Raw genomic sequence first — 22,584 nt, 5'->3', positions numbered from 1 at the left:
CTAATAATGCCTTTTTCCGAATTCGGCTAAACCTCAACTATTTCTGTACTCAATCTTCATCATTTTGAAGTCGGTACCAGATATAGCTGAATCTTCAGTTCTCTGACAGAATATTTGAAACTTTTGGAACTGGCATATTATAAGGATGTTATTATAGTTTTTACTCTGGAAGTCGGTTTTAATTTTCTGTTAAAAATAATAATTTCACTCTTTTTAGTCATTTATAAGGTTTTCTGAACAGACTAATGTATTATGCTTAGTGACTTTGGATCCAGGATACACTTTCATGATGTGAGAACTCATTGTCTGAGATCACTACTACTTCAGAATTGCTTAAGCAACTCCAAGCATATACCACTGTATAATATGCTTGGTGTTAATCAAGCAATGATAAAATTAATGTTCATACGCCTGTCTTTAAAGGCTCTAAAGTTCTGTTCAGTGACTTTCTTTCTATCATTACACTAATGAAAACTTATCAGTGCAATATTATGCTCAACATAATATGTATAATATTATGCTCAAATATAACTATAATCGTCCGTATAAATTTTTAAGGAGATTAACATACCTCAAAGATCTCATGATCAAATAGCTAACTTGGTAACCTAAACACAGAGGTCGAATCATTTACATTGACATAACATCATAATTTTTTAAATCGTTCGACAAATTCGGGTTTCGATTTTAAAGACGATTAAAAGTACGAATAATAGGGTTATAATTAGATGATTCATGGTCTGGTGACTGGTGGTAGTGATGATGATGATGATGAATATAACTTGCATTAGTATGCATATGCTTTCAGTTCTTAAACCAACTCCGAAAGCCGCAAACTTGTATTTATATCCTTATAAATCCTATCCTATCCGGAGTTCTCTTAGCACCTTCGGAACCATAGTATATTATCTAATTGTAAAATCTTGCTTTTTGGTAGCATATGCTTAGGATACTTCTCATATAATCGAAATCACTATATGTTTACATATAAATTTTGAGGAGTTCCCTCGATTACTCATGGATGTATGGTGGAATAGTGGTGATGATGATGATGATTAATTAAATTTGCATAGTAGTATATGCTTTCAGTTCTTAAGACAACGCCGAAACCTCCAAATATGTATCTATAAGGAGTAAGGAGTTCTGTTCACTACCTTCGAACCATGGTGTATTCTGGTGCAAAATCTTACTTTTTGGTAAAATATGTCTGAAATACTTCATGTCAAACCAAAAAAACTATATGTTTCCATTTGAATTTTGAGGAGTTCCCTCGATTACTCATGGATCCCATCATCAGGTCACTACTTTTCTGAACATGGTACCAAATTGGAGTAATACCCTATACAGCAAAACAAAAATTTCACAAACGGCGCAGTAATCGTTGAACATACATAAAAAAAAAATCCACAGCCGAACGTATAACCTTCTCGTTTTTGGAAGACGGTTAAAAATCGTATAAGTATAGAATTTACACTGTAGCTCTGCTTGGACATAACTGCTTGTTCTCTGCCTTTCGCAATTTAAGTGTCTAAACACACTAGGCCAAAAATACGCGGCCGAAGTTCGGCATGATTACGCTACGCATACAATATAACACGACGTAATTTCGGCATGGTGTTATCACTCATCAGCAATTTAAAATACATTTCAGGCGTAATCATGCCGAACTTCGACTGCGTATTTTCGGCCTAGTATGTTAAGTTAGAAGCTACTGTCGCGTTTCTTATGACAAGTTTCAAAGGAAGACCAAAGTTGTATTTATCTATACTATACTTAAGGCCTGTTTCACCACTTTCTGATAAAGTGCTGAATAGGCAATTCACAACTTTTTTGACAGAATCTCCATACATGATCTGTTAGTTAATTGGTGCATAGCCTATTCGTCACTTATCAGGAAGTGGTGAAACAGGCCCTTAGTAATTTAATAAATACGAATGTCGATGCGAAAGTATGTCTATCTGTCTGCTACCTCTTTACACCTAAACCTCTGAATGCCAACGGGCATGTCTGTGCCCGTACCTAGGAATTGACGAGCAGACATGCGACAGACCTGCCCGTGACGGGCGGCCCGGTAGTCAATTCCCCGCTATGTGTACGTTGGTATTAATACCCCGTGTGTCCAGGTGTTGACGTTGAGACGTTGTGTAAGTTGTAGCCGGTTCAAACCAGTTTCAGATCACGTTAATTTCAGGTTCCGTTGTTATGTAGGTAGCCTCTGTCCAGAGAGAATTATATAGATACCTACAGAATAAAGAATAAAGCCCTCATATTCTTCTTCAATAAGAGTTTCCGTCTCTTTCTTTTTCAGAAACTTTCTTATAAAAGAAAGAGCTAGAGACAGAATAGTGAACCCAGTTAAACGTAGATGAGTTGAAAATGCATTGATATAATATGAGCCTGTCTCAAATGGTATTTCTGTTTAGAAATAGAAAGAGTGTAAACTGAACTCTAATTAAAGTAAACAAGTTAGGATTAATATCTTAAAAATGATGTTTGATGAAAATTTAAGTTCGTTGCTGAGAAAGAAAAATTATCCATAATATGTAGTGTCTTAAGTTTAGTTTGTAGGTTAAATCATAATATTATGATAGAATTTACAACATTTTGAACGGTTTTCCACATAAGCTCTATTACGGTTATCAACTACTCCAAGCCTAGCCAACAATACCGCCCACCGTTAGCCAAATTGGTAAATAACTGGTTCAGTGGGTTATATAATTTGCTCTTGTTTGTTAGTGTATCTTAATCTTCCATTAAGCCACCTACCGGTCCATTAGAGTCACCCACATTTACGATAACATACTATGTCGCATAGCTACCGGTTCTGTAATTGTACAAAATAATAGCCCTCCGAATAAGTATTATTATTATCTAACTTTAGTGAAAATGAACTTCATGGCATAATTTCGACAAATGAACTTTATGAAACACAATTTAAAAAGTTAAAATATGTCAGATTTTTTATTTTAGAGGTACACGTTTATGCCACAGATTTTAATAATAGAACTTACTACCTTAAATCGCTAAACGGATTTTGATAAAATATAAGGTTTAAATAAATTTTGGGTTTCTGGAAAGGACATAAAATATATTTCTTAGACTTAATCAAAGTCTATTATTGTTTTATTTACATTATATATTTTTTAGATTTTATTCAGAAAGTAGACATTTTTGTGTCAACTGAAGTAAACATCGTCCAAGTAAACACTTTTACGATAACGGTTATCGTCGTCTAACAATGTTAAGTAACTAATTAGTTATCAAATCGGTTACGATATTAGTAACGCTGCATTATTGTGAAATGGTGAAAGTATTTCTCTCAAATTCTTAATTCGAATTGTGCAGTTCCACGTTTAAATTAATGGGTGGCCAGTTGGTGGCCAGTACTTAAAAAACTTAAATTATGCCAGTAATAAAAAAAAGTCTGTATTTTGCTTTTACATGGCAAAAATAAAAAGTATTATGCTTGTTACTGTTTGTTTTTCGGTTTCCAATTCGCAAATGCTTCCTCAGCTAATCAATTAAAATGAAATATTGTTTGCTAATCTTCATTTGTTTCTATACACCGTTACATCTTGAGATTCGATCACATGATAAATTTTAAAAACTGTTATGTCATTAAGATTAGTGTAAGCGATTTCGAGTAACCTACTTGTAGTTTGTAATGTGTAATGTATCAACATAGCATTCTAATTTCTATCAGAGAGCAATGAGCATAACGACGTCGGTACCTACTTATTCAAGTTTCGAACACTGTCATAGACAAAGATTACCACAGATAAAAACTGGCTCTACACAGCTGTCAAAACATGACTGAGGTATGTGCTACGCTATATTTTTTAATCCGGAACGAATGCAGGATACGACCATTAAAAGTACGAGGAAGATTATTCAAGGAAGTGTTATGAATCAGATTGTAACATTTATATATTAAATATTATGTTCTGGCTGCTGAACCATGAAACGGACGGAAGCGTAAGATGTCCTTGAAATATTGGGAGAATCCTGGGATTTTTTTTTTGGGTTTTGGCGCTGGCAATGAATATTATTGTTATCCTCGCTACATCCGGCAGCCGTGTCCGATTCTCGCATGCAGGATCCGAAATTACTCATCCGGTAAAGAAACGGATGAAAAATTGTTTCAAAAGGCAGATTGGATCCGGCGCCGTTCGTGTCGTGAACTCCATCCGTTTTTTTCAACGGATGCATTTGTTCGAGCCGATTGCGTTGATGCTAATATGGTGATTAAAATATTATATTGATTTTAAATGACTTATCGTAGATTGAATAGAAATATAGAAGCGGCTTATTCAGGCTTCATACAGAAACATACGCTATAGTAATTAGGTACTAATTAGTATAGGTAAGTAAAGGCGTGATATTTAGACAGGGTTAACTATAGTTATCTTTACCTTCGTTAATAAAGGATTAAGAGAGACAACATATTTTAAACATGATTAACATGAACACAAGGTACTATGAAAGAAGTTCATGTCACGACTTTCATTGAATCGACATAAGCCGACCGAATGACATATGGTATAAGTAACAAGTATAAAACCTTACCTCATATACTTCTTATGCTCGTTGACCGGCACGAAGTACTCATCGTAGGGGTTGGTGGCGTTCATGTCGACCTCCACGTCCTTCTTCTTGCCGTTCTTTGGCGTCATGTTGATGAGCTCCAAGTTAACGGCTTCGAGGGTCTTGGTGTCCCCGTTGGGTTCTTTGGCGTGACCGTTGCCGTTGGACGCGAAGGACGCGTTGTGGTTGTCGTCGGGCTGGTAGGCGCGGTTGTCGTAGCCGGCGGGGGGAGTGAGGGATGTGGGGGAGGCGGGGGGCGAGGGGGGACGGTGCTGCGGCCGCGGCGCGTCGCGCGGCGACGCCGATCTGCTGTGACTATCCATCACTCTTGGAGCGGAATGACATCTGTGGACAAGAGAAATCAAGATGAGTGGTTGGGATAGAGTAAGATTAGGTTGGTAGGTGTTTGTCAATAATGTTTTTCTTGCAGATTAAGCCAGTTACCCCAGACTTGCGACATTTTAATTAAAATCGTCATTATATAATTTAACTGAGATCTACGAGGTACGGTACTCATTTTACAAATACTTAAACTAGGCTAAGAGTTGAACGTGTAACTAAAAATCAATACAGAAATTACACGTGGGAGAGCCATGCTTCGGCATGAATGGATCGGCTCGACCGGAGAAATACCACGTTCTCACAGAAAACCGGCGTGAAACAGTGCATACGCTGTGTTTCGCCGAGTGAGTGAGTTTACCGGAGGCCCAATCTCTACCCTATTCCCTTCCCTACCCCCCCTATTCCCTTCCCATCACTACCCTCCCCTATTTCTCTATTCCCTCTTAAAAGGCCGGTAACGCACCTGCAGCTCTTCTGATGCTGCGAGTGTCCATTGGCGGCGGAAGTTGCTTTCCATCAGGTGACCCGTTTGCTCGTTTGCCCCCTTATTTCATTAAAAAAACCCACAGAAAGTTATGCATAACAATGAGAATCTCAAAATATAGAGTCTAACCTCTACGTTTTCTATCAATTAATAAATAATACTTGACAGATTTAATACAAATGATTTACAGTTTTAATGATGACACAAAATAATTTCTCAAGTGTGCTGTAACAGCTTTAGTTTACTAATCACTTTTGAATATGAACGTAATCATGACGTAATATCATCAGCAGTTTTGTATAACGCAAAATACAAGGTGTAACGTAAATAAGTGATATATGATAATACTTTAGGAAGTGTAAGTGACCCTAATATTTTCTCTGTGAATATAGCAGCACTGAAAGACTTGCTTTTGACTTATAGGTTTGACATAAAAAACCCTGAAATGCGAAATTACCTATATATTAAAAGAAAACTTTTTAGCGCTAACACTTTAACAATAAACTCTATAGGGGGTTGGCCTGGAGGAAACGGGGCAGTAAGGGAAAAACACTTGGAAAATTTTTGACGAAAAAATGAAACCCCCTATGACCACCCCTTTTTATTATACCAATAGATAGGGGGCGCCAAGGGGAGTAAAAAAGCTCAGGGCCTGTAGACAAGTGGCAAAGCGCTAACGCTAACGCTAGCGCTACAAAATGTATGCGATTTGACATAAGTCATCGCTTCGCTAGCGAATACTAATGTCAAATCCATACATTTTGTAGCGCTAGCGTTAACGTTAGCGTAAGCGTTTTGCCACTTGTCTACGGGGGCAGATAAACTTTTCTCAAAAATCAACCTCTATCGAAAGATGGGCCAAATTGTGACCCTCGTTAGTATGCTTCAAATCAAATCATTTAATTCTTCGCTGCGCTGCGCTATGCGCCTTAGCCATCTATATATTATACAGAGTATATCCCCTGAACTCTAATTATTATCATTTATCGCTCATTTGTTACATCTTGTACAAGCGGAAAATGAATTCAAATATTACGAGGCATAAAACAGTTTTGTTTGAATGGCGAACAACAAATAGCACCAAAAACCAATTTGTTACGTTATGATGTTCTAAAAACAATATTTTCACTATTGCATATCGAATCGGTCCAAATATTGTCGGCGATTTGTTTTGTAGTCCGAATCTAATTTCTTGTATTTTTAACCGACTTCCAAAAAACGAGGCGGTTATACAGTGTGTAACAAAAATAAGTGATAATACTTTAGGGTGTATACGTGTTCTTTGTAGAGAGTTCACTGTGAAAGTAGCAGCGCTGAAAGACGAAAAAAAAATTTACTTTTGTATGGGCAAGGGCCCGAGCGTCACGAGTTTCCCCATACAAAAGTGAAAAAAAAATTTGGTCTTTCAGCGCTGCTACTTTCACAGTAAACTCCCTACAAGGAACACGTACACACCCTAAAGTATTATCACTTATTTTTGTTACAACCTGTATATTCGGGTGTGGAGATTTTTTTATTTTTTTTATTTTGCCAAATGTTCTAAAATGTGACGTCACAAAATAAGGTAATGTGTTACTGACATCTTATATTATATAAAATTCTCGTGTCACAATGTTAGGCCGCGTACTCCTCCGAAACGGCTTTACTGATTTTAACCAAATTTTCTGAGAATCGGCTACTGGGTACTTTTTATATTGATAAGTGCATTTGTTGAATAAATAATAGTAAATTATTACAACTCGAGACTGACGGCGATTATTGTTTGTGCGACGGGATAGCGATGGACGTCGCCATGGTGACATACTTATTTAGTCACTTCAATAAAATAATACGGGCGAAATACTTTATATGGCAAAGAAACGTTTGCCGGGACAGCCAGTAATATATCGATTAAGTAGTAATTTCTTATCAAAATCAAAGTTGATGATTGCTTCTGACCTAGCTTAGCTTATTAGTCTACAAAGATAAGTTGCTTCTTTAAACACTACGTTAATTATTTCGTCGCAGATTTTCTTATTAAAATTGGATCATAAGAAACGTTTATTCTAATTATGTAATTACTACACAATATACAAGAAACACTGACGCCTAACGCCTCCGTGGTCCAGTGGTTTAGAGTGTGCCTCTTGACTCGGAGGTCGTGGGTTGGATTCCCGCGTTGGAAACATGTTATTTACAAATTTGGCTAGGACAATGCAGGCTGATCACCTGATTATCTGACAAGTAAGATCATCCATGGGTCGGATCACGGATGGGCATGTAAAAAGTCAGTTCTGCGTCTGATCTCTCGCCAGTCGTGTTGGTCTTCCGTCCCACTGGGTTATGAGAGTAAAAGGAATAGAGAGTACTCTTGTGTACTGCGCACACACTTGGGCACTATAAAATTACTCTTTAATTTACGTAACTGGCCCGGTTTCAATAAAACCACCGTCACCGAAACTGGTGTGGGAGTTATTAAGAAACACTGACACGTATAATAATATTTTAGAGTTATAGCGGAGTCAAGGCAGGTCGCTAGTATTACACAAAGTGTCATTATTTACGTGGTAATCTGTGGTATTATTGTATAAAGTCAACGCTCTAACCTCAATCGTCGTCGCCACACGTCCTTACTCTCAATCGCCGAGGCTGCCCACCTCTTACTCTCAGACACTCATGTCACAGGAATGTAAGGAATTCCACCTCAATTATATAATGCCTGGGTTAATGCCTAATGCTTTAATCTAAAGTGACATAAAGTTTGATTGAACTTTATACTCCATCTATAGAGACTCTAAAGGTGGCTTTTGGATCTTTGTCACGAGCGACCGCGACCGGTGAAAATTCAAATAAAATGCTACTTTATGACATAGAATATAAGTGTCATTTTCTACTGACATTTTGGTGGCGACCCACACTGCCGCCGGCGGCGGCGTAAAAGCTAGTTGGTAGAGTAAAATGAAACCTATCTCCTATGTCATAAAGTGGCATTTCGTTTGAATTTTCGTCGGTCGCGGTCGCTCGCGGCAAAGATCCGAAAGCCACCTTAAGGGTTGATTCAGACCGCAACGCGACGCGTAGATGCATTTCTAAATTTGTATGGATTTGACAGATTCGCAAGACGTCTCACGCACTTGAAATCTGTCAAATCCATACTAATTTAGAAATGCATCCACGCGTCGCGTTGCGGTCTGAATCAACCCGGTCAATTCAGACCGCAACGTGACGAGGCGAGGGGAGGCGTGGCGTGGCATAAATTTATATGGATTTGACAGATTTCAATTGCGTGAGACGTCTTGCGAATCTGTCAAATTCATATATATTTAGAAATGCATCTACGCTTTGCATTGCGGTCAGAATCAACCCTTATAGTTTATCTATATTAGATAGGGAGTATAGGGACTGGGTCTAAGTTAACAAAAGCTGTATTATTAAAGGCTTTACGAACAAAGCTAGCTCAATAACTATGTTTCATAACGTAATATATTTTGATGTATTTCACAAGTGCCCGCAATGTCACCGTGCGAGAACCTCACAATTAAATATTATTGATTGTGATATTTTATAAGCAGCTCCATAGCAAATTTCATCAGTGTCGGTTCGGCGACTTAAACGTAAAGAGGTAACATATGTACTGTCATCAATAAGTATAATGTATATTTATTAAATGCGTTTCTGTCTACAACAATTTTTAGGTACTTATTCTTTGTTTGTTTTAAATTATTCTACAACCTGACTAACATCATTGTTACCAGGCATTTACATTAAATTCCTAACTTGTTATTCAATAAGAGCGAGCAATGTATAAATGATTATTGTTAACAATCACCGCATATTGTCTGTTTTGTCTTTACGGTCAAGGGCTTGAAAGCGGTCTTAGTGGCGACCACAGAAATATAATATGAAGCAGGTAAATACATACTTTACACAGATACAACCGATACAAAAAAGAGTTGCTCGCATTATAAAAACGAGTGCGGAGTATGTCAAAATTGTTTGGCCTGGTAAAAAATTGAAACTCGGGTATTCGATTTACAACTTTATCGTATCAGCGCAGAGTTCTAATTTCAGTGCAGCGATTTTTGAGAATTTTGGCGCGTATATTCCAAATTTAATTTTTTTTGTTTTTTACACTTCAGATTTTAAGCTATAATCTATATATACATAACTCCAAATGCATGTGTCCTATTAAAATGGGTTTAAAAAAACAAAAACAAAGTTGTAAAAAGTAGGATAGTTTTGAAGGAAATACGTCTTTTGACATGATTGACATAGTAGAGTACGAATACAAAGTTTGTATGGAACTCAATACAAAGGCCAAGCAATCTGATGCATACAACCTTCGGGGAGGCTGTGACAGGTGATGCAAGACTCGAATTGAAAGGGTAAGGAGCTGGTTTATTTCCTGATACTCTACATGGATATAAATAATAATCTTGTAAGGAAGTAAACTCTAAGAACAAAAAATTTAGAGGTGTCAAGAAACACCCGAATGGAACGAAGTTACTTCTTATGTTAAAGAAACCTGTATAGTGTATACAATATACACTCAAAAAAATTATAAAAAACGCCATCTATTGACGCCCAGGAATTCTAACAACGTGTCGCTGTTTATTCTCAAAAAACGCCATCTAGTTGACGCACAGGAATACTATCAACGCCCTCTGCCCCTACCATGCAAGTACTAATAAAAAAGTGTCGAGGTCAAATATGGTTCTGTCTAGCCTCGTTTACGCCGAACGCGCGATAAGGAACTTCCTTCCAATAATATTATTTTAATGCCCGTGACAAAGGAGGTGAAATACTTTATGGTTACGATAAAATTATCTTCACTATTTAGCTCTAGGAAAATGCAGAGAAAGAGAAGAGTTAAAAAAGTTACCTTCGTCTTTGGTGATTCCATCTACCCCACTCTCCATATGAGACCAGTAACACAGACTGGGTATAGTACCGCTTGGAGTGACCCGACCTTATACATGGTGCTCTCTTCTTGTACTTCGCGTAGAAAAGCAGATTCCCACCTCCTGTCATTATTCATTTTAATACACTACCGATCGCGGTCAGTGATGAACAGACAAACAATTACATGTTTTGTAAACAGTTATTGTATTCGATTACTTAGGTACAGAGTGATACGAAATGATTTTGTTTGTGGCTACTTGTATGTGTTCATTTGGTACACTCATCTTAATATATATATTTCTTGTGTGCGTGTGTATGTGACTGAACTCCTCCTAAACGACTGGACCAATTTTGATGAATTTTTTTGTGTGTGTTCGTGGAGATTCGAGAATGGTTTAGATTTACAGTTTGGTCTACTGGAAAATGTTTTTTCAATTAATTTCTTATTTATAAGGAGTTGTTGATTTTGGAATGTTTTACATTAGATCCGGCGGACGGCGCTATCATCGCATTCAATATTATTCTATTTCAATTTTAGTTTGTCCTGACAGATGGTGCTACGATTAATTTGAAAAAAATTTTGTTATTCAATTCATGTGCTGATTAAAATATTAAATAAATAACACATAGGCTACAATTTTAACCGACTTTCAAAATGGGGGAGGTGTTATGTTCGTTTTCTTATATTCAACGATTACTCCGCCGTTTGTTAACCGATTTTCAAAATTTTTCTTTTGGTATATAGGGTATCATCCCAATTTGGTATTATATTCAGAAAAGTGGTGATCTGATGAAGGATCCATAAGTAATCGAGGGAACTCCTCAAAACTTATAGGGAAACATATGGTGACTTCGGTTTCGTGAGAAGTATTCTAAGCATATGCTACCAACAAGTAAGATTTTGCACCGAGATATACCTGGTATACCGTGGTTCGGAAGGTGCTGAGAGAATTCCTGATTCTTTATAGATACAAGTTTGGGAGTTTCGGCGTTGTTTTAAGAACAGAAAGCATATGCTACTATGCAAATTACATTCTTCATCATCATCATCATCATCATCACTACCATATTATACCATTTCATAGTCTTTTAGATCGAGACTCGAGTTTGTCAAGCGATAATTAAAAAAAATCTATATCTACCTAATATTATAAACCTGAAGAGTATGTTTGCTTGAACGCGTCAATCTCAGAAACTACAGGTCCGATTTAAAAACTTATCTCAGTGTTAGATAGATCATTTATCGAGTAAGACTCATCATTTATCGAGAAGGTTATATTATATTATTACTCTAAGACTAATACGACAGAAGAAACTCAGGAAAATGTGGGAAAAACGGGGGAAATATTTTTTATGGGAAAATGTACCTACGGATTCTGTAAAATTTCTAATTTACGCGGGCGAAGCCGCGCGGGACATCTAGTATTAATATAGAGTTGAATAGAAAGTAAAATTTTAGATTATTATCCATAATTCATATTGCCCATGTTGTCGGTGTTGTCCACAACTATGTTTATCACATGGGAACCATACATTTTTTCGAAATAAAAACGGCCCTATGTCCTTTTTTTGGAACTCAGAGTATTTTCATGTCAAATATCATTAAAATCAGCTCAGCGTCAGAATTATTTAGTAATTGATTTGCATAAAAAAATGAACAATTAAGAATTAAATGTTTAAAATGATAAAGAACATTCTGTATTCAACATTATGGAGTTATGAGTATAATCAAACAATACAAACATCATCGTCATATTGTAAATTACTGCATGTATGTATATTAAAATACCTGACCATCATTAGAGAATAAAATTCATACTTACATACTAATATCCATACTTCCATACCTAATATTATAAATACGATAATGTGTATGTCTGTCTATCTGTCAATCCGTCTGTCTGTCTGTTACCTCTTCACGCCCGAACCGCTGAACTGATTTTGCTGGAATTTGGTATGGCGATACTTTGAGTCCCGGGAAAGGACACAGAATACTTTTTATACCGGAAAAATGTACAGTTACGCGCGATAAATGAATTTTGCGGACGTCATCTAGTAAAACATAAACTTGTACCTAGAAACCCAGCTACCTAGTTTCTATGTTCAGAATATCAGCAACTTTGCCTTTAAAACAAATGAGGAAGGCTTTTTTGAGTATTGTAATGTTATGCACATTTTTGATCTTGTTAAATTGTCAATTTTAAATGAAGTTAATGAACCTACACTATGAATAGAAAAAATAAGACCTAGCATTTTAAGAGCAACTTGTAAAACAAAATTTGTCAAGCCGGAGGGTACGAGTAATAATTATTACGGAAGCAGAATGATTAAGGCAATAATACCTTGATTTTTTATTTTTTTTTATGAAATAAGGGGGCAAACGAGCAAACGGGTCACCTGATGGAAAGCAACTTCCGTCGCCCATGGACACTCACAGCATCAGAAGAGCTGCAGGTGCGTTGCCGGCCTTTTAAGAGGGAAAAGGGTAATAGGGGAGGGTAGGGATGGAAAGGGAAGGGAATAGGGGAGAGTAGGGAAGGGAATAGGGTAGGGGATTGGGCCTCCGGTAAACTCACTCACTCGGCGAAACACAGCGCAAGCGCTGTTTCACGCCGGTTTTCTGTGATTTGTAGAAGAGCTGCCAGAAGACCTACAAAAGTTTGTATCGGGACAGGTGTAAATATAGACGGCAACTGAAAAAACCTGTATTATGTAAAGGCAAGTAATTAATTAATGATGCGACCACATCTTGTCCAGATAAACTTATTATAGTTTTTGCGGCATTTATCATACCTACTTTTGTAATATTATTATGTACTTAAGTATTGAACAAAATAAATAAATAAGTAAATAAAAATAAAGTATTTTCAATATCGTCATATTTTCCAACTTTCTTCACCAACGTACTTTCTTCCCAGAAAATAAATCCACGTTTTTACAGGAAAAAGACCCAGGGTGGATCGTTATTTCTTCACACTGAAGGTCAAATCCCAAAATTATAAATTGTATTAATGAACTTTTAGATTATCGCTAAGATATCTTGCCGTATAAATAACGTTTAGCAATTCGATTGTAATCAACGCCTTTGAAATTATCATTATTGCAATGTTTTAGTAATAGCCTGCCAAATTAGTAGTCTATTGAAATCCACTCTGGTTCCTTGAGATTATCTCTAGTGTGATGTAATAAAAAATCACCATGATAATTGATAGTATTAACTATGAAAGTTATTTTTTTTTTTCTTGTAACTATTGTGAGCAATATTATTTACCTACTAATATTATAGATGAGAAAGACATCTGTATGTCTGTTACCTCTTCAGGCCGAAACCACTGAACCGATTTTGCTGATTTGGTACGGAGATCCTTTGAGTTCCGGGAAAGGACATGTGATACTTTTTACATATATACAAATTGTTGCGGGTATAATCTAGTCTGTTATATATGCGAAAATATGTCGGTCTCTTCATGTGAAAACCTTTGAACTGATACAGATTTTTGGTATAGAGACATTTGAAAAGGTCCAGAGTAGGATATAGCTTATAATGCAACATTTACGTTTCTGCGTTACCAGTTGGGGGCAACATTTAGTATGAACATAGGGTAAATGACTAGTAGATTGGACAGTACAAGTCATTGGAAAAAGCACAAAAACACCATATTTATTAATGTTGCTTTAAAAACTGACTGATTTGCTTTAAAAACAGGCGTTCTTTTACTTTAAAAACAGGAAATTTTTAAAGCAACATTAATAAATATTGTGTTTTTGTGCTTTTTCCAATGGTACTGTCCAATCTACTAGTCATTTACCTTACATATAACACCAAAATAATAACGAGATAACTATGCAACATTTGTATATGTTTTGATGTTGTTCTCCACTCCAATAATCTCCGCATATTTTCACCTATGCCGTAACCGAAGGCCGTTAGCAACGGGACTGTTAAATCACTGTGATACATCAATATTGCGTTCGCAATTCACAGGAGTCCAGCGATTTTATATTATCGAGCTATAAGATATAAGTATAGCTTTTCATGTTGCAATTGCTTGCACCAATTATACTGGCAGTAAAGTAGAAAATAAAAAAATAAGGTTATTTTCTAGTGGGCAGTTACTTAGAAGTATAAAAACAAAAGGATATTAAAGGAAAGTCTAAATGCATTTAGATGAGCTCAATATTCTTCTGCAGTAAATAGTAATATTTGTCAAAATAATTACTATATGTTCCATATTATGCCAATCTATCATCTTGTCCAGAAAGTACGCGTTTTTGTTTATTGACAGAAACGCGAAAGCAAGTATAAGGCACAAGTTGAAGTAAACCACCATGAATTGCATCCAAGAGCTACGCACATAATACCTACATGTGTAGACCTAGACAGCCAAATGGATAATTCTACGCTCCTAGACGTAAAATTTCTAATTTGTAGCCATCGTCTGTATACTTATAAGTTCCGAGGCGCCACAACATGTTATAAAACGCTGTCTCCTTTCAGTTTACTCGCTATATCGTATGCCTTACACCATTCACACTCGTGAAAGTGAAATACCACGTAGCACATGAGATTGTTCCGAAGCTCATTGATCATTACCTGCCTGATTGAAAACACCAAATTGTCGGCTAGACCTAGTGCTTAGGTGCACTCGACAAATTGAATTTGATAGCCCTAATAATATTGTACTGCAATGAAATCTATAATTGACTGCCAGTCTGATCTCTACTATATGTGTTTTGAAAGTTCAAATTTGCCATAATGAAGACTAGATTAATCTTTGTGATTCTTCCAGAATTCGGGTTTAGTTTTGCCTACTGACACATATTTGTAGTATTGGGTGTGTATTAAATATCAAAGCGTAAATGTTGCCATGATCGAGAGATTTAATAGCTGATTTGAGCTAAAGAGTTTGTGACTTTGTGTAGCCTTTGAAACCGTCGTTGTGAGAGTACAACAAAACTCTTTTTATGTTTAGTGACAGAGTAATTCGCACATTCATACGTGTGAATTTTATTAAATGTTATGTTTCTTTCCTTGTGTTTGAAAAAGATCTAAAAGCTTTGTGTGCATTAAACAGGATGCAAATAGTATGGTGATATCATGTCTTTGTCGAAGAATTGCCGTAAAAGAATAAGAATAATAACATTTTTATTTGTCACCACACAACACATGTAAAACACAATATATACATATTGTATTATGTCAAAATTGGCCCAAGCTCAGCTATACGCAGCAGCCAGCAAGCTAGCTTGCTGCACTGGTATTCTGCCAGGGCCAATGAGTGACTTCACCACAAAATAAGGGGAAAAACTTTATAAATTTTATAACTTACAATAAAAGGTAGTTAACTCTACAAAAGCAATATTATAAATGGTATGATTTTGATAATCTCTAGCTGGTATTATTACTACTATAATAGTTATGACTGATGATAAATCATAAATCTCACAAAAATGTTTATAGAAAAATACTTAGGGTCTGTTTCAACACTTCCTGATAAGTGCCGGATAGTCTATCCGCAACTTAACTTGACAGATGAAGTATGGAGAATCCGTCAAATAAGTTGTGGATAGCCTATCCAGCACATTATCAGGAAGTGGTGAATCAGGCCCTTAAAATTGTAATTTACACTACATTTTATACATTTTACACTACATTTTGTACGTTGTGTGCTCGACACCCTAAGTTTTATCAATAACTCAACGTGCGTATAAAGGGGAAGTACAAATACGTAGATAATAGGATGATCCATGGTTAAACGGTACATTAAAACGTGTTCAGACTCAATCATTATCCGGAAAATCTTAAGGTTTTTGAGGTGAGTACTGTGGTTTTTCCCTCAACCAACACTGCGTCGCCTTTTAAATTTGAATTAAAATATTTGAATAACATTGAATTGTTATTAATTGGAGTAGGTATGTGACTCAAAATGGGTATTCCCCTTGGATTGTACGTACTTAATAAAATAAATTTTACCTCTAGTAGGTATTATGAGGCTTAAGTGACAGGGAAAAAATTAAAAGTTCTTATAAAAAGGAAAACAAGTTTTCTTTCAGACCAGAGCTCCTAGTTCAAAATGCGAAATAAAGGCTCTGAAACTATTGGATCGTTTTTAATTTAGGCACAAATATAGAGTAATTCACGGGTCTTGGTATATGCTACTTTTGAAGAAAAACTTATGGTTCCTGTCTTCTCATTTGCACGTATTGTAAGAAATCAAAGAAGAATCAAAGTATTGTTTAAATTATACAAATTCTTTAGCTCCATTCAAATCTAAACAGCAAAGAGTTTGAATGTAACTGGTCGTCGTTTAACCTAATCGTTATTCGGTGATCGTTCAGTCAAGGTCGTAAGGTTCACATTAGCATGAAAGAGCCTTAAAATCAGGCATTCAGAGTGGTCAATATTAGGTAATTCCGATCATGGCTTACAACACGCACTCGCATGACTAAACAACTTATTGCCTGAGTCTACGTGGCATAATACAAGTTCTGCTCTTGTAACAACTACGAACGGTAAGTATTGGCACAAGTCACAACGTTATGATCCTAAAAATATTGCTATTTGTAAATACAGATCGATTGATAGATAGATGTGTATCAAACACAGCCAAATCCTTATTTACAAACTTGAAATTCTACACACGTGTTCCTCTGCTGTTTCAAGCAATTTAATAAGGAAGCATATTTAAATAATAATTTACAAGACGGGTAGAATCTTTAAATAACAATATACCACCTAAACGGGGTGAAGTGAACAGATGTTGAAATTTTAAATGCCAAGAATGATATTTTAACGCGGGCTATATCGCAAGAAAACGCAAGTTTTCTTAGAATTCCGCTAGAATCTTACATTTTACGACGTTCGTAGTTTCCATTTGTCATTTTTACGTTGAAGTTTAGAACATTTTTACACACACAAACGCACAGATACTGTGCGACTCTGTTATAACTTTTACTTGGAAAATAATAACTTTTGCTTTTATTTTCCATCTCAGGTAGTCACTATATAAATTATGCAAACAGTTAAGGCATGTGTGAAGGCTACACAGCTGCGAGAGTATGAGATGAGTCACGCCTCCGCCCTTACAGTCTTCAGGCTTTCATCATTGTTCTAAAGTGTTTATAGTCTTAGTCATTAGTGACTAATAAATATTTCGTTGATAGATACATCTTTGGAAATAAAAAAAAAACTAGCTTTACAAGTCTATCCAAATTAATAAGATGTGAAGATTAAGTGGTCGTTGTTAAGCATTAGTTTCCTAACCCACAATTTTTATGTTGTTAAATTTTGAATGCAGTCTTGTTCTAAATCATCTACAGAACATAACTGCATTTATAACTCAACACGTAACTTTTGTGGGTTAGGACAATAATGCTTAACAGCATCCATTACTGTGCATCAAATACTCCAAAACTATAAACCGATCTGGATGAAAAACACAGCTGATACATACCAGTTCCAGGGAATCGATAAAGATAAGTTTTCATTACGGCAAAATGTATGACTCCTTACAATTTCGTAGCACATCTGTGATGTGACGATATATAAGCAGAATCAATATACAATATCAAGTGTAACATTTTAAATACACTATAGTAACCAAGCTAGAAACTGTCATCACGCTACTACCTCATACCTGAAGATACTGTTACTGAATACCTGAAAACAGACTGTTCCTTATCAAAACTAAATAAACTAGCTAAGCGCCGAGCTTTGTGAGGGCTCGCGTTGTCACACCTTGACGACTGACTGATGATAAAACATCTACATTCTACATATCAATAAAAATTACTATGTTAAAGTACACATCAATAGGCGTGATAGTTTTTCCGAAAGTGTACCACAAAATGTTCAGGTTGTGGGATATACTTACTAGGGCTCGCTTCGCTCGCCCTGATAAAAATGAATTGTACTTAATTTTATTAGTCTTGCTAAAACTTGAAAACAACTGAACCGATTTGGCTAATTTTAGTCTTGACATAAGTGAAACGAAGTTCACCGTCAGCTAGTCAAAAATATAATAATAGCTCCCACACCGGTTTCGGTGACGGTGGCCGGTTTCATTGAAACCAGGCCAGCTACGCAGGATTAATTTTATAGTGCCCAAGCGTGTGCGCAGTACACAAGAGCACTCTCTATTCCTTTACTCTCATAACCCAGTGGGACGGAAGACCGACACGACTGGCGAGAGATCAGGCGCAGGACCGACTTTTTACATGCCCATCCGACGCATGGATCATCTTACTTGTCAGACAATCAGGTGATCAGCCTGCATTGTCCTAACCAAACTTGGAAATAACATGTTTCCAACGCGGGAATCGAACCCACGACCTCCGAGTCAAGAGCCGCGCAGTCAAAAATATATAAAGTAAGTAGCCAATACATTAATTGAATCGTATATTAGCGCCTCTATACATTAATTAAGCAAATCGTTACCCTAACCTACAATTAATTCTAATTATAATCCTACAGCCAAGTATAAGTGAATCATAATAGGCACCTACAGGTGTTGGGCAACCGGCCTCCGCCCTCGGCAACCTTCGGCATAACTTGAAGCTATGTGAAAAGCTTCGGGAAAATTATGTTCAAGTGGGCTTAAGCAGATAATATATTAGTTTATTATGATCCCACTTCAATATATTGAAGTTTGGGAGGAGATTTTTTTGTCTTGCGCAAAACTTCTCAAGAGGTTTTAAAAAAATGTAGTTACAGTAGTATAGGCCAGCCTATACTGTAACTACAAGGCGACAAGCGAAAGTGGGTGTCTTTTTATATGTTGACTGTTGAAATAAACCGATTTATATGAATTTAGATACACGTACCAAAATTCATAAGAAAGGTTATTTCCAACTTAAAGGAAACATAAAGTAAATAATAGTAGCGGAGGTAGTGCTATCGTTTGCTAAGTCATTTCATACCGACCAAATTTTTGTCCAGCGGTAGCTTAATATTTATCAATCAATATAATCAGAGTCAGTCGCCGCACCCGTGGTGGGATGTTAACTGAGAGTATTTCAAAGTTGTAAAAAAAATAATGCGAAAAGTGATTTTATACCGAATGAAATTTTTATGGATGATTATTGAGGTCATGCTTAACCAAAAATGCACCGTCAGCCGTATCGCAGACGGGGGATTTAACGTCAGTCGCGTTACTGAACTATGTTAAAAAAATTAAAATATAAAGTCATTTCATACCGTACAAAATTTATACAGGTGAATGTTGATACCCTTTTTAATAATAAAGACCCCCGTCAGTCGTTAATATGCGGGTGGAAAGCCCGTCAGCCAGCGATATAAGCTATAACCAATATAGCCCTACTTCGCGCTCAATGTATCCTAGGGCGTCGCGTAGACGACATTTCCACCTGCAAATATTCAGCTGACGGCGATTTTCGTTTGAATTAACCATAAAATTGTCTCACATAGCAATTTTAAGTAATTAATTCGATAGTCAATATTTGTGAAGAAGAATTATATACATTTTACTTTAAAAGCGCCATCTGTTGTTATATACTAAAACTAAAATAGCACCTACCAAACCTAAACGTGTATAATCTAGATATTATTATGACCTTTATTGGGTGCGAATACGATTTCCAACAACAACTTTGAGATACTCTCAATTTTTATTCCACCCATACTGCAGTAGCTGACGATCAAACTCTTATGTATTAATAGAATAGTATTATTGTTACGATTTTCGCTCGGTATGAAATGACTTTTTAAAATGAGCGCCACCTCCCCTACTATAATAATTAGTATTTTAAAAAGATAAAACCGACTTCAAAATTGTACGTAATTAAGAATTAAAATTCCCTATGTCAAAAAACTACTGAACCGATTCATATTTTTACCTAGTAGTTTTGAGATAGGGAATTAAAATTCCCTATCTCAAAAAACTACTGAACCGATTCATATTTTTACCTAGTAAAACAAAAAAGAGTCACTTAAATCGGACTTGTAGTTCCGGGGATATGCGAACACAAACATAAAAACATACATACATCCATACACTTTTGAAATTTGACACATTTATTTAGACGCTGACATAGACTAACATATTATACGAAAACTGGGCATGGTTCTGGAAATATTACTGTATATAACCTCCTTATTCTGAAGTCGGTTTAAAGTACAGCATAGACGTAGTAAATGTATGTGAAGGCTTAACTAATTAACTTCATTTGTGGCGATGGTGCTAACATTAAGTGTCCTGTGCACCATTTTGGTGGTGTAACGGTGACGGCGATCAGCCGTGGTCAGTGACCAGCGGTTCATTGACCTGACGCGTGGGACCGAATTCGCAATCGGTTTCACTTAATTGTGCATTTTGAGAGATTTTGCCAATTACCATCATTTGCAGAGCCTTGTAATTAACTGTTTTTTTCAATCCCGTTATTAATTAATATAATAAAATGATGTATTTAATGTTTTGATTATGAAAGGGTTTAATATAAACAATATTAGAAACAAAGACACAGTTTTTAATTTGAATGTTTAGTGAACAACAAACTCGTTGATGTCGTTTATAGGGAGTAAAAAGTTAACTTCTAAGGGCGGATTCGACCAAACTGGAGTAAAATTTTACTCGAGTATAACTGTCTCCTAATCTAAGAGTAAGCTGGTTTTGCGTTTTTCCAACTTCTCATCCAAGAATGAGGTAATTACACGGGAGTAAATATTTACACGGGCTATTCAACTGTCACGGTCGGTGTCATTGTGAACTATAATTGACATTTTATTTCATACTCTTTGAGTAACTTGGTAAAATGCAAACGATAATACCCTAGAGTAAATTAAAGGAGTAAAATTATTTTCATGATAGTTATACTCGTGTAACTTCAAGTTTGGTCGAATCGGGCCTAAAGGTGCTCCTCCACCGAGAGAATTCGCTTGTAATGTAACGTTACAGATTCGAGCATTGCAATGCGCACCTTGTAATGATACAGTGTGTAATATCTTGATACAACTTGTACCATCAACTAGCTATGGAATGCTCAAAGTCGAATGTTACATTACACGTGCAATGAAATGCTCAAAAACGAATATATAATGTTGCATTACAAGTGAATGCTCGCGGTGACGGAGCACTATCTTAACATCATGAACAAGAAAAGTTAGTACCTAAGTCTAGCTCACCCGTCTAGGGCTACGTTACAATTAAACCTAGGCATTCCAAGTTCTCAGGCAGCTATTAAAGTTCCTGGGATTCTGCTGGGTAAACATGAATGGATGATATCTTGTAGTCATTCACACATGCAAGAACTCTATTGGGTTTTTGCTTGTACTTGTCTCAACGCTTTTTTTTGTTTGGAGAATAGAGACTCATCTTGTTTTAGTTATAACTTTAATCAGGAATGAAGCTTAAACTATGCTGTAGTAAATTGTATAAAAAAATATGGGCTAAAATATATTATGTATATTTTAATCTACTGAAAATTTGCGTTCGACACTTTGTGTTTTTAACCGACTTCCAAAAAAGAGGAGGTTATATTGATGTCAGCTATTCAATTTATAAGCGGCTTGATTCTTTTGCTTTGCTTTACAAAGGATAATCTAGATTCGGTAGAGTAGTGAATCTCAATTTTTTTGGTGGTGGAACTCTTTAAAAAAAGTGTTTTGTGTTTGAATGTATTGTCTCCATGCTGATGTCAACAATTTATGTATTGCTCGTGGAGTCCTAACCAGTTTTTGCGAAGCCCCGCACACTTTAATAATGATAAATCTAGAGGAAATACTTGAAAGTAACGCGGATGTAGAACAAAGACAATATTACTATTAGTTATGAGTAACAGTAGACAAAGCTAGTGATCGGGCATTCCTACGCAAGGCCGATTAGTGCATATTTGGAATTGATTGCGCTCGTGATCTGATCGATAAACCGGTTAAACAACTCTGTTACCCTTACCACTCTGTTACTATAATGATAGTAACAGAGTGGTAAGGGTGGTAAGGGTGACAGAGTTTTTAAACCGGTAACTTATCGACGTCACCACTGTGTCACTTATTTAATACGGGACGAAAAAGCATGGCAAGCGAAAACGAAGAGCTATCACGTGATATCAATGATTTTTATGATGCAACAATATTTTAAACACCTTTCGCACATACGAATTTTTTCACTGCAACTTACCAGTTCTGGCTTAAGCATAATCTAATATTTAACAAAGTAATTATTGCATTTATATTTAAGTCACTCTTAGCGTTTTATTGCATAGAAAACTTCTGTCACACTTAATCTCACCACTCGGTTACATTTTGGATTGACAAGTGTAATTAGGTAATGCGAATC

General features: G+C 36.1%; 1 protein-coding gene across 2 annotated transcripts in view; it reads right to left on the bottom strand.

Moving 5' to 3' along the window:
- The window catches only part of LOC121729232 (GATA zinc finger domain-containing protein 14-like), a 78,363-nt gene that overhangs the window by 21,458 nt on the left and 34,321 nt on the right, over window positions 1-22,584 (bottom strand). For both annotated transcript variants that reach the window (XM_042117679.1, XM_042117680.1), the window contains exon 3: window positions 4,567-4,929. In XM_042117679.1, the coding sequence (XP_041973613.1) occupies window positions 4,567-4,907 (341 nt within the window). In that variant the 5' untranslated portion in view covers window positions 4,908-4,929. The remainder of the gene's footprint in view (window positions 1-4,566; window positions 4,930-22,584) is intronic.

The sequence above is a fragment of the Aricia agestis genome, chromosome 8 (assembly GCF_905147365.1).
Source record: "Aricia agestis chromosome 8, ilAriAges1.1, whole genome shotgun sequence".
Classification (NCBI taxonomy): Eukaryota; Metazoa; Arthropoda; class Insecta; order Lepidoptera; family Lycaenidae; genus Aricia; species Aricia agestis.
This window is presented reverse-complemented; position numbering and strand designations above follow the sequence as displayed.